General features: G+C 42.2%; 1 protein-coding gene across 1 annotated transcript in view; it reads right to left on the bottom strand.

The window, feature by feature from the left end:
• LOC116910290 (NACHT, LRR and PYD domains-containing protein 1a-like) overlaps positions 1-11101 on the bottom strand; it is a 38236-nt gene extending 27135 nt beyond the window's left edge. The window contains exons 1-3 of the mRNA XM_032914164.1: positions 11029-11101; positions 9656-9755; positions 437-660 (exon numbers count right to left, since the gene is read on the bottom strand). Of these exons, the coding sequence (XP_032770055.1) occupies positions 437-660; positions 9656-9755; positions 11029-11101 (397 nt within the window). The remainder of the gene's footprint in view (positions 1-436; positions 661-9655; positions 9756-11028) is intronic.
• Positions 11102-12348: the final 1247 nt, after the last annotated feature.

The raw sequence follows: 12348 nt of genomic DNA, 5'->3' as shown, positions 1-12348 counted from the left end.
CTGTGTGCTTCCTGAGCACCCATGTCTCAGGATGAACTTCCATTGGGACACCTTCTCCCCTCAGAGTTGTATGGTTCCTGGGCTTCCAGGATACCTTTCCATCTGAGCAGAGATAGCACACCTTGAGGAACGTAGTTTGTAAAGAGTTCTTGATAATCACCAGTTAATATTGCTACTGAGGACATCACTTTCTAATTAGGGACACCTCCTAGTAAAACAGAAATAACATCATAAAGCTGGGAGACATGTGCATCAAAGAAGATAGATGCAACAAGAAGGGATGACAAAACACTTCACTGTCCACCCCTGTAAACTGTTGTGCCTCGTTAAGGAACCTTCAAAACACTTATATATCATCCACCATCCTGCAGTTCCTATATGGCCTGCTAAGTCCATCCATTATTACCACCCTCCTCCTTATGCTTCCCTTGATTACCTTGGAGGGACACAAAATGAGGGAGGTACACTGCAGTCACAGCTCCTTGCTCAGCCTTGATGTCAAACAGAGGTCCAGCCACCATGTGACTGTCTTGCAAGGGAGTCTCATCCAGGAATTGGCTCCAGGCACAGAATTCAATCTCGATTGTCACTGCCCTTGTCACCACGAAGTGGAGTCCTGTGCTGGGACAGTGGTAGGAACCAGCCATGGGCAATCGCACTCTGAAAGAGGGAGAGGCAGGCACCAGTCAACACCACTGCTCATCTGATGTGTGCAGACCCAGTGCAGAGTTCGGGACACAGCCAGCTTCAGGCAGCTGGCTCTGAGTTTTGTTCCTCTGCTGCCTACATGGATCCCTGATTAGTGATTTAACCTCCCAACTCTGTTTGCTCATCTGTACATAAGCTTATTGACAACACCATCTCAGAGAACTCTGAGTACTGAGTGATCTAATGCAAACCTACCTGTAACACATGTAGGCAGCTCTCAGCTCTTCCTGTGATAGTGATAAGGGTGAGTGTAGTGAGCCATATTGGATTTGGGCCTGGATAGCTCAAAGTGGCTATGTGACTCTTGGCCACACATACTTTTAAGAGCCTCTCCCATGTATTTACGGCACAGGAAGAAAAGACCAAGTAGTAAACACCCGGTGTCTCCACTGCATGACCTCTGCTGAGCCCGGCTGATGCATGTGGAACCGACACACCTGTGCCACACCTGGGTGGTGGTCAATTTACTTCTGCCTTTTACTTCCTCAGCCTTTATCCTGGAGATTTAGGCTGGTCTTCTCGGATTTCTCCCTAATTAATTCAGATCTCGAAATTGGTCTTTTGTTACCGAAGTCACGAGCCAGGGTTTCCCACTGTGCTTCCCAGATATTACCTGGGGAACTTGGGTATATAAGTGGTGAATAAAGCTACAGGAGTCTCTCTCTCTTCCTCTCCTGGCTTGACACAAATAACCTGTGTGTGTGCTTCTTTCATCCCGTAGGCTTTCGCCCGATTCTCGGTACCAGGTCGGTGCTGGCGCCGACAGGTGAGGAATAGGTTGGTATGTGTGCATGTGTGTGTGCATATGTGTGCTAAGTTCTGTGAATCAAACTGGGTATTTGCACACTAAACAAGGGGTCTATCAATGATGTATGTTTTCAGTTCTTAGTGGATATGTTCTTTTTAAAGTATTTTATTAGATATATTTCTTTACTTACATTTCAAATGTTATTCTCCTTTCCAGTTTCCTGTCCATAGCCTTCATTCCCTCCCCTCCTCCTCCCCCATGCAGGTATTCCCCCTATACATCTCCCTTATTCCCCCCCCCCCATATTCCCCTGCAGTGTGGGATCCAAGGGCTTCCCCTTCCACTGGTGCCCTTCCACTGGCTATTCTCTGCTACATATGCAGTTCAAGCCCTGGGTGAGTCCATGAATACTCTTTTGGTAGTGGTTTAGTTCCTGGAAGCTCTGGTTGGTTGGCATTGTTGTTCTTAGGGGGTTGCAAGCTCCTTCACCTCTTTCTTTTTTTTCTAAAGATGTTCTCCTTTTCTGTCTGAATTCAGGCTTATCAACTCTTTTTTTTGTTTGTTTGTTTGTTTTTTTCCACCATCTTTTATTAACTTGAGTATTTCTTATTTACATTTCGATTGTTATTCCTTCCCGGTTTCCAGGCCAACATTCCCCTAGCCCTTCCCCTCCCCTTCTATATGGGTGTTCCCCTCCCCATCCTTTCCCCACTACCGCCCTCCCCCTAACAATCACGTTCACTGGGGGTTCAGTCTTGGCAGGACTAAGGGTTTCCCCTTCCACTGGTGCTCTTACTAGGCTATTCATTGCTACCTATGAGGTTGGAGCCCAGGGTCAGTCCATGTATAGTCTTTGGGTAGTGGCTTAGTCCCTGAAAGCTCTGGTTGCTTGGCATTGTTGTTCATATGAGGTCTCGAGCCCCTTCAAGCTCTTCCAGTCCTTTCTCTGATTCCTAAAAGGGGGTCCCATTCTCAGTTCAGTGGTTTGCTGCTGGCATTCACCTATGTATTTGCTGTATTCTGGCTGTGTTTCTCAGGAGAGATCTACGTCCGATTCCTGTCGGCCTGCATTTCTTTGCTTCATCCATCTTATCTAATTGGGTGGCTGTATATGTATGGGCCACATGTGGGGCAGGCTCTGAATGGGTGTTCCTTCTGCCTCTGTTCTAATCTTTGCCTCCTCTAATTCCCCCCAAGGGGGTCCTGTTCTCAATTCAGTGGTTTGCTGCTAGCATTGATCTCTGTATTGGACATGCTCTGGATATGCATCTCAGGAGAGATCTATATCCTGTCTCTTTCAGCATGCATTTTTTAGCTTCAAGGCATTCCTCGAGTCGCTGCTCTAAATTTTGTTTCCATATCCCCTCCTGTGGATATTTTTCCCCTTTTAAGAAGGAGTGGGAGCATCTGTATTTTGGTCATCCTTCTTGAGTTTCCTGTGGTCTGTGGATTGCATCTTGGGTAATTCGAGCTTTTTGGCTAATATCCACTTATCAATGAGTGCATATCAAGTGTGTTTTTCTGTGGTTGAGTAACATAACTCAGGATAATATTTTCTAGTTCTTTCCATTTGCCTGTGAATTTCATGATGTCATTGTTTTTGATAGCTGAGTAGTACTCCATTGTGTAGATGTACCACATTTTTTGAATCCATTTCTCTGTTGAAGGGCATCTGGGTCCTTTCCAGCTTCTGGCTATTATAAATAAGTCTGCAATGAACATAGTGGAGCACGTGTCTTTGTTGTAAGTTGGAGCATCATTTGGGTATATGCCCAGGAGAGGTATAGCTGGGTCCTCAGGTAGTGTGGAATGTCCAATTTTATGAGGAACCTCCAGACAGATTTCAGAGTGGTTGTACCAGATTGTAATCCACCAACAATGGAGGAATGTTATCTTTTCCACATTGTCTCCCATCTGCTGTCACCTGAGTTGTGACATTCTGACTGGTGTGAGGTGGAATCTCAGGGTTGTTTTGATTTGCATTTCCCTGATGACTAACGATGTTGAACATTTCTTTAGGTGCTTTTTGGCTATTCAAAAATCCTCAGCTAACACTACCTAAAGACTATACATGGACTGACCCTGGACTCTGACCTCATAGGTAGCATTGAATATCCTAGTAAGATCACCAGTGTAAGGGGAAGCCCTGGGTCCTGCTAAGACTGAACCCCCAGTGAACGTGATTGTTGGGAGGAGGGCGGCAATGGGGGGAGGATGGGGAGGGGAACACCTATAAAGAAGGGGAGGGGCAGGGAGGGGGATGTTTGCCCGTAAACCGGGAAAGGGAATAACACTCGAAATGTATATAAGAAATACTCAAGTTAATAAAAAAAAATAATCCTCAGCTAAGAATGTTTTGTTTAACTCTGTACCCCATTTTTAAATAGGGTTATTTGACTCTCTGGAGTCTAACTTCTTGAGTTCTTTGTATATTTTGGATATTAGCCCTCTCTCAGATGTAGGATTTGTAAAGATCCTTTCCCAATATGTTGGTTGCCATTTTGTCCTAATGACAGTGTCTTTTGCCTTACATAAGATTTGCAGTATTATGAGGTCCCATTTGTCGATTCTTGATCTTAGAGCATGAGCCATTGGTGTTTTGTTCAGGAAATTTTTTCCAGTGCCCATGTGTTTGAGAGACTTCCCCACCTTTTCTTCTATTAGTTTGAGTGTATCTGGTTTGATGTCGAGATCCTTGATCCACTTGGACTTAAACTTTGTACAGGTTGATAAGAATGGATTGATTTGCATTCTTCTAACATGCTGACCTCCAGTTGAACCAGCACCATTTGTTGAAAATGCTATCTTTCTTCCATTGGGTGGTTTTAGCTCCTTTGTCAAAGATCAAGTGAATATAGGTGTGTGGGTTCATTTCTGGGTCTTCAGTTCTGTTTCACTGATCTATCTGCCTGTCTCTGTACTAGTACCATACAGTTTTTATGACTATTGCTCTGTAATAGTGCTTGAAGTCAGCGATGGTGATTTCCCCCAGAAGTTCTTTTATTGTTGAATATAGTTTTGTTATTCCAAATGAATTTGCAATATGCTCTTTCTATCTCTATAAAGAATCGATAGGAATTTTGATGGGGATTGCATTGAATCTGTAGATTGCTTTTGGCAAAACGGCCAACTTTACTATATTCATCCTGCCAATCCATGAGCATGGAAGATCTTTCCATCTTCTGAGATCTTCTTCAATTTCTTTCTTCAGAGATTTTAAGTTCTTGTCATACAGATCTTTCACTTGCTTGGTTAAAGTCACACCAAGATATTTTATATTATTTGGGACTATTGTGAAGGGTGTCATTTCCCTATTTTCTTTCTCAGCCTGTTTACCCTTTGAGTAGAGGAAGGCTACTGAATTGTTTGAGTTAATTTTATACCCTGACACTTTGCTGAAGTTGTTTACCAGATTAACTAGTTCTCTGGTGGAACTTTTGGGGTCACTTAAGTACACTCTCATATCGTCTGCAAATAGCAATATTTTGATTTCTTCCCTTCCAATTTGTATCCCTTTCACCTCCTTTTGCTGTCTCATTGCTCTGGCTGGGACTTAGAGTACTATATTGAATAAGAACGGAGAGAGTGGGCAGCCTCGTCTCGTCCCTGATTTTAGTGGGATTGCTTCGAGTTTCTCTCCATTTAGTTTGATGTTAGCTATTGTTTGCTGTATATTGCTCTTATTATGTTTAGATATGGGCCTTGAATTTCTGTTCTTTCTAGGACTTTTCTCATGAAGCAGTGTTGAATTTTGTCAAATGCTTTCTCAGCATCTAATGAAATGATCATATGGTTCTTATCTTTGAGTTTGGTTATACTGATGAGTGGATTACATTGATGGATTTTCATATATTAAACCATCTCTGCCTCTCTGGGATGAAGCCTATTTGATCATAATGGATGATTGTTTTGATGTGTTCTTGGATTCAGTTTGCAAGAATTTTATTGAGTATTTTTGCGTCAATATTCATAAGCGAAATTGGTCTGAAGTTCTCTTTTTGTTGGGTCTTTGTGTGGTTTATGTACAAGAGTAATTGTGGCTTCATAGAAGGAATTTGTTCGTGCTATGTCTGTTTCAATTTTGTGGAAAAGTTTGGACAGTAATGGTATGAGGTCTTTTATTAAGGTCTGATAGAATTCTGCACTGAACCCATCTGGACCTGGGCTCTTTTTGGTTGGGAGACTTTTAATGACTGCTTCTATTTCTTTAGGAGTTATGGGGCTGTTTAGACGGGTTACTTGTTCCTGATTTAATTGGTACTTGGTATCTGTCTAGAAAATTGTCCATTTCCTACAGATTTTCCAGTTTTTTTGAATATGTGCTTTTGTAGTAGGATCTGAAGATTTTTTAAATTTCTTCAGATTCTGTTGTTATGTCTCCCTTTTCATTTCTGATTTTCTTAATTTGGATACACTCTCTGTGTCCTCTAGTTACTCTGGCTAAGGGTTTATCTATCTTGTTGATTTTCTCAAAGAACCACCTCCTGGTTTTGTTGATTCTTTGTATAGTCCTTTTTGTTTCTATTTGGTTGATTTTAGCTCTGAGTTTGATTATTTCCTGCCTTCTATTCCTCTTGGGTTCATTTATTTCTTTTTGTTCTAGAGCTTTTAGGTGTGCTGTCACACTGCTGACATATTTTCTCTCCTGTTTCTTTTTGCAGGCACTCAGAGCAATGAGTTTTCCTCTTAGTACCACTTTCATTGTGTCCCAAAAGTTTGGGAATTTTGTGTCTTCATTTTAATTAAATTCTAAGAAGTCTTTAACTTCTTTCTTTATTTCTTCCTTGACCAAGTTGTCAAGTAGAGAATTGTTCAACTTCCATGTATATATGGACTTTCTGTCATTATTGTTATTAAAGAACACTCTTAGTGCGTGGTGATCTGATAGGATGCATGGGATTATTTCTATCTTCCTGTATCTGTTGAGGCCTGTTTGTGACCAATTATATGGTCAATTTTGGAGGAGGTTCCATGAAATGCTGAGAAGAAGGTATAACCTTTTGTTTTAGAATGGAATGTTCTATAAATACCTGTTAAATCCATTTGGTTAATAACTTCTGTTAGTTTCTCTACGTCTCTGTTCAATTTCTGTTTTCATGACCTTACCATTGATAAGAGTGGGGTGTTGAAATCTCCTACTATTATCTTGTGAGGTGCAATGTGTGTTCTGAGTTTTAGTAAGGTTTCTTTTATGAATGTAGGTGCCCTTGCATTTGGAGCATAGATATTTAGGATTGAGAGTTCATCTTGGTGGATTTTTCCTTTGATTAATATGAAGTGTCCTTCCTTATCTTTTTTAATGACTTTTGACTGAAAGTCAATTTTATTTGATATTAGAATGGCAATTCCAGCTTGTTTCTTTGGGCCATTTGCTTGGAAATTTGTTTTCAAGACATTTACGCTGTGGTAGTGTCTGTCTTTGTCTCTGAGGTGTGTTTCCTGCATGCAGCAAAATGCTGGGTCCTCTTTATGTATGCAGTGTGATAGTCTATGTCTTTTTATTGGGGAATTGAGTCCATTGATGTTTAGAGACATTAAGCAATATTGATTGTCACTTCCTATTATTTTCGTTGTTAGAGGTAGAATCATGTTTGTCTCTCTTTTGGTTTCATTGAAAGGAAATCATACTCTTGGTTTCTGTGTGGTGTAGTTTCTCTCCTTGTGTTGGAGTTTTCCATTTATTATCCCTTGTAGGGCTGGATATGTAGAAAGATATTGTATCAATTTGGTTTTGTCGTGGAATATCTTGGTTTCTCCATCTATGTTAATTTAAGTTTTCCTGGATACAGTAACTTGGTCTGGCATTTGTGTTCTCTTAGGGTCTGTATGACATCTATCCAGGATCTTCTGGCTTTCATAGTCTCTGGTGAGAAGTCTGGTGTAATTCTTATAGGTCTGCCTGTATATGTTACTTGACCTTTTTCCCTTACTGCTTTTAATATTTTTCTTTGTTTTGTGCATTTGGTGTTTTAACTATTATGTGACAGGAGTAATTTTTCTTCTGGTCCAATCTATTTGGAGCTCTCTAGGCTTCTTCTATGTTCATGGGCATTTCTTCCTTTAAGATAGGGAAGTTTTCTTCTATAATTTTGCTGAAGATATTTACTGGCCCTTTAAGTTGGGAGTCTTCACTCTCTTCTATACCTATTATCCTTGGTTTGATCTTCTCATTGTCATGGATTTCCTGTTTGTTTTTGGGCTAGGAGGTTTTAGCTGTTTTACATTATCTTTGATAAGTTGTGTCAATGTTTTCTATGGAATCTTCTGCTCCTGAGATTCTCTCTTCTATCTCTTGTTTTCTGTTGGTGATCTTTGTCTCTTCCTTTGGTTTTCTATATCCAGGGTTTCTCCCTTTGTGCTTTCTTTATTGTTTCTATTTCATTTTTTAAATTGTTCACTTGTTTGGTTGTTTTTTTCCCAATTATTTCAGGGATTTTGTTTTCCTTTCTAAGGGCTTCTTGTTACTTGTTTTCTTGCATTTCTTTAAAGGGAGTTCTTTATGTCTTTCTTAAGTCCTCCATCATTATAAAAAAATGTGATTTTAAATCTAAATCTTGCTTTTCTGGTGTGTTTGGATATCCAGTATTTTCTTTGGTGGAAGTACTGGGCTCTGATGATGCCAAGTCGTCTTGGTTTCTGTTGCTTAGTTTCCTGCACTTGCCTCTAGCCATTGGGTTGTCTCCGGTGTTTGCTTGTCTTGCTGTTTCTGAGAGTGACTTGACCCTGCTGCAGACCTCTGTGTCAGCACTCCTGTAGAACTGTTTTCTTTCAGCCTTTCCTGAGAACAGTTGTTCTGATTTCAGCTGTGGCAGCACTCCTGGAGACTGTCTTCCAGCTCTAGGCATGGGCAGGAATCAAAGGGTCCTGCCCCTGATTGCTCGTGTAGGTCCCGGCACCCAGCAGGCCCAGTTGGCACTATGTGATTCACTTTTGGGTCTGGACTGTGGGCAGAAGGTATTCTCCTCTGACTTCTTAGGAATATCCACACTTCTGAGGGTCTAGCTTTCTCCCCCACAGCATTTGGGTTCAGGGAGCTGTTTGGCCGGTTCAGTTCGGTCCTGGGCACAGACCAGAACTGCAGGTACCGGCAGCTGTCTGTTCCTATATCCCTGTGTCCACAGGCACTGTGCAGTTTCCCCTTGGACCAGGGATGTCGGCTGAGGTGTGCAGAGGTGGCAGTCTGTCTTGTGGTCCCAGGATGTCTGCACTCCTGGTGATCTGCTCTCTTCCCCACGGGATTTGGGTGCAGGGAATTCAGTGTTTATATTCTTAAAGTGTATATTTCCCAATAACGAGTCTATCTGATGATAATTGTGATAAATCGTTGGCCCCAAATCAATGCTTTACCAAGATCTTCAGTTGTTTTTTCAATGCTTTCTGTTTGGTGACTGTTGGGTACACAAGTGCTAGTTTGTTTAGCTGAGACAATGACTGTGGGAGGAGGTTTACAGGTTACTGAAGATACCATCTTTGGGTATTTAGTCCATATTATTCATGAGACTATAATTCCTGGTAGGTTGCCATACATAAATCATGGTCATGTCTCAGCTTCAAGGGTTCTTGGTTCACAATGGTTGTTAGTGAAGCAAGTGCAGAGTTCAGGGCTATGTAAGCTGAGTCTGGAACAGGAGAACCGTGTAATGAAGGGAGGAATTTTTGCGTGGGAATAAAATAATCACCAGAAAGTCCACATTTCAGATAATGAGCAAGGTTGAGCACAGACTGTTTATATGAAATGACCAATTCAGCACAGTTGATGTGGTAAGAGTTGATTTTGGAAGATGAAGTCCTATCTTAATCATGGGGGATATATAGTGAAATTATTGTGGGTGAAATCATATGGTGTCTTGGACTTAGACTACTGTGACTGCTGTACAATATTTAATGTGACAGACTGACAATATTATGACAGTGTTTACAAAGAATGAGCGTAGTTGAAATGAATTGGAAGTGGTTGATGGGTCTGAGGAACTGGACAAGGATGTATTTGTGGTTTCCTGTTTTATAATTTTTTGAAAAAATTTGAAGAAGACCCCTATTTTTATAACAGCCCCAAATTCTTTTGTAGTCCTGGCCTAACTTCCTGCATTGGCAAAGGAAGAAGTCACTGTAGAGACTAGGGAGGGTTTCTGTCTGTGGTGATCCCTTATGGAAAGTGGACTGGGGAAAGCCACCCTCTGTCAGGCAGAGCTCACTCACCGGTACAGGTTCCTCTCTCTGTCAACCACCTCAGTAGACACAGGTCCTGAAGGGCCCCAGAAGTCATCATCAGTCCCCAGAGGTTCCATGTGTTTGTCTCCTGGAGAGACAGGAGAGCATGGGTGAAAGGTCCTTAATGGTACAAGTTATGAGGACCATGTAGAAGAGGCCAGGTAGTGGTCACTCTGTTGTCCAGCCTCATTTCCCCTTCCTTCCCTAGTAATGTACCATGGCTGAACCCTTTTCTAGGTTGACCAGCCTAGGCCTTATCAGGAAGTTCATCAGCAGTCTTTATCACTGGTCCTTGGGCTACCTGCATACAGACATTTACATGCACGTGTGTGTGCGTGTGCGTGCATGCGTGCGTGAGAGATAGAGATAGAGATAGAGAGATTTTGTTTTATTTTCTTTACATTGTGCTTTTGATCAGTCATCCCAACATACCTGCTCCAAGTCATCTTTTGTGTTTTCTTTCTTTCTAGAATGTCTCAAGTGGATATGGTGAGAACAGAACATAACTCAAAAGAAGGATGAGCAGGGATAGAGAGGTGAGTCCTAAGCCATAGTAGATCAGAATGAGACGCAGAGCCCTGGTACAAGCCATAGACTTTAGAGAGGGGCAGTGGTATCCTCCAAGGCTGGGAAGGAAGGAAGTAATCCTCCCTCTGGGTTCTAGGTGTGGAAGGTCTTGCAAGGGGTGGTGCTCTTGTATATGGTGAAGTTGTGCTGTTTTATGTCAGAGACAGAGGGATAGAAATGAGGACCACTTCCAGGACATTTTTTACAGATAATTTTTTCTGTATGGGATAGGGAATTTGCACTCACAAAACCTCACCAATATTACTGTTCAACAAGTTCTTCCCAATGACAACAATAGTTGACATGCTAATGTGGATGAATGAACTCTCATATTTCCCCACCCTAAAATGAAGAGCTATATAAGGACTTGACAGCTGGTAGGATTGAGGTAAAGACATTCTTCCCCTGGCAAGGATTACCACATAGGGTATCCAATCCTAAGTGGCTACCCTCAAACATATCTATCTATCTATCTATCCTATCTATCTATCTATCTATCTATCTATTTATCTATCTATCTATCTCCATTACATTTTATTTATGTATACATATGTATACATAAGTGTAAACACACATATTATTAACAACAATAATATTAAAGAAGAGGTCCAGAATTTGAGAGCTTGTGACTAGAACACAGGAGGAGTTGGAGTGAATAGATAGAGTGGCATAAATGATGTCAGTAGATTTGTATACAAAATCTGAAAAAAAAAAAAAAAGGAAATGATGACTTCTTCCTACAGATGCCCTTACAACCTGTACTCACATGCTGTGGGGCTGATCCCTTCACGTACCCGATTGTCGTTGCTGCTGCTTGGATGAGGTCAGGCTCTCTTCTCCATCTGTGTTTTCAGTGGGCACCGTCATGTGTGGCATCCTACACATAGACATATTTTTTCCCTCAGATGTCAGGAAAAGCTAGGGTTGGGCACATGGTATCCCCGAATAAAATACAACTGAATCTGAATTTGAATTCTGTCCCAGGCTTCTCTGATCCACAGCTGTATGAAGGCCCCCATCCTCCTGGGCATCTGTGGTGCCAGAACCAGGACAATCTCAATGCGGTCCTTTGCTTTATATGAATGTGTTCCCCAGTGTTCACACATTAGAAAGTTCATCCCACAATCCTGCAATGCCACAGGGCTCATAGGATGAAGGGTCAGACACAATGAGATCACCAGGGCTCTGCCTTCATGAAGGGGTCAATACCATCATCACAGAGGTAGATTCCTGTGGGCCGACCAGATTGCCACAAAAGTCAGTTAACTTCTTGCTCTCAACATTCCCTATTGTGAAATCAAATGGAAGGGCAAAAGGACTTCTCTAGATGCAGAGTCCATGCCCTTGCCCTTCCTTATATCCAGAGCTGCAAGAAAGACTCTCTGTTCTTTATATGTGGTGCCCAGTGTCAAACTTTATGACAGCCACAGAAAACAGACCAATAATCACTCACTCTGAAGGCTAATCTCCTAGATAATACCTTCTAAATCTCCCTGCTCTCTGTTCTCTACACACACAAAGCCTCCATCCTAGTGCTAGGATGGAGTGAGCAGTGTCTTCAGCCACTGCCCGCATCCTCTGACAGGTTTTCCTACTTCTGATGTGGTCACTTCCAGCACATTGTCTGCACAGTAGCTGGCCATAGAACATGGGAGGAGATGCCACGTCATGACTGAGGCCCTGAAATGCCTCCCATTGCCTCTGGGTAGAAACAGAAGTTTCTTGCATGGTCCACTATTCTTGCTGTTGCCTCTGTTCCCTTCAGGGCCTCCTGTATCACCCTTTCCTGTTCACTGACCTCTAGACCAGTGACTCTCAAATACCATGTTCAAATGATTCCTGGGTAGCCTGCTAAATCAGCAATCTCACCGAAGGATGCTGCCCTACCTGAAAGTCTAAGTCAGCAGAGATGGAGTGGGGCCTGAGAACCTGCATTTCTGAGGATCTCTAAGGTCATGGTGAAGCAGAGCTGAAGGACGCCACACATGGATCCCTCTCTGTCTAAGGAGCTGCTCTCTCTGCTTCCTTATACTCCAGGCCTGGGGCTTTCTTCTTCTTGGGTCTTCCTACATTTCCTATCTTTGAGTCGTCACCACAGCTCACCTCAGCTTTGG

The sequence above is a fragment of the Rattus rattus genome, chromosome 9, assembly GCF_011064425.1.
Source record: "Rattus rattus isolate New Zealand chromosome 9, Rrattus_CSIRO_v1, whole genome shotgun sequence".
In the NCBI taxonomy this organism is placed as follows: Eukaryota; Metazoa; Chordata; class Mammalia; order Rodentia; family Muridae; genus Rattus; species Rattus rattus.
Note: the sequence above shows the minus strand (reverse complement) of the source record. Positions and strands in the feature narration are given on the sequence as shown.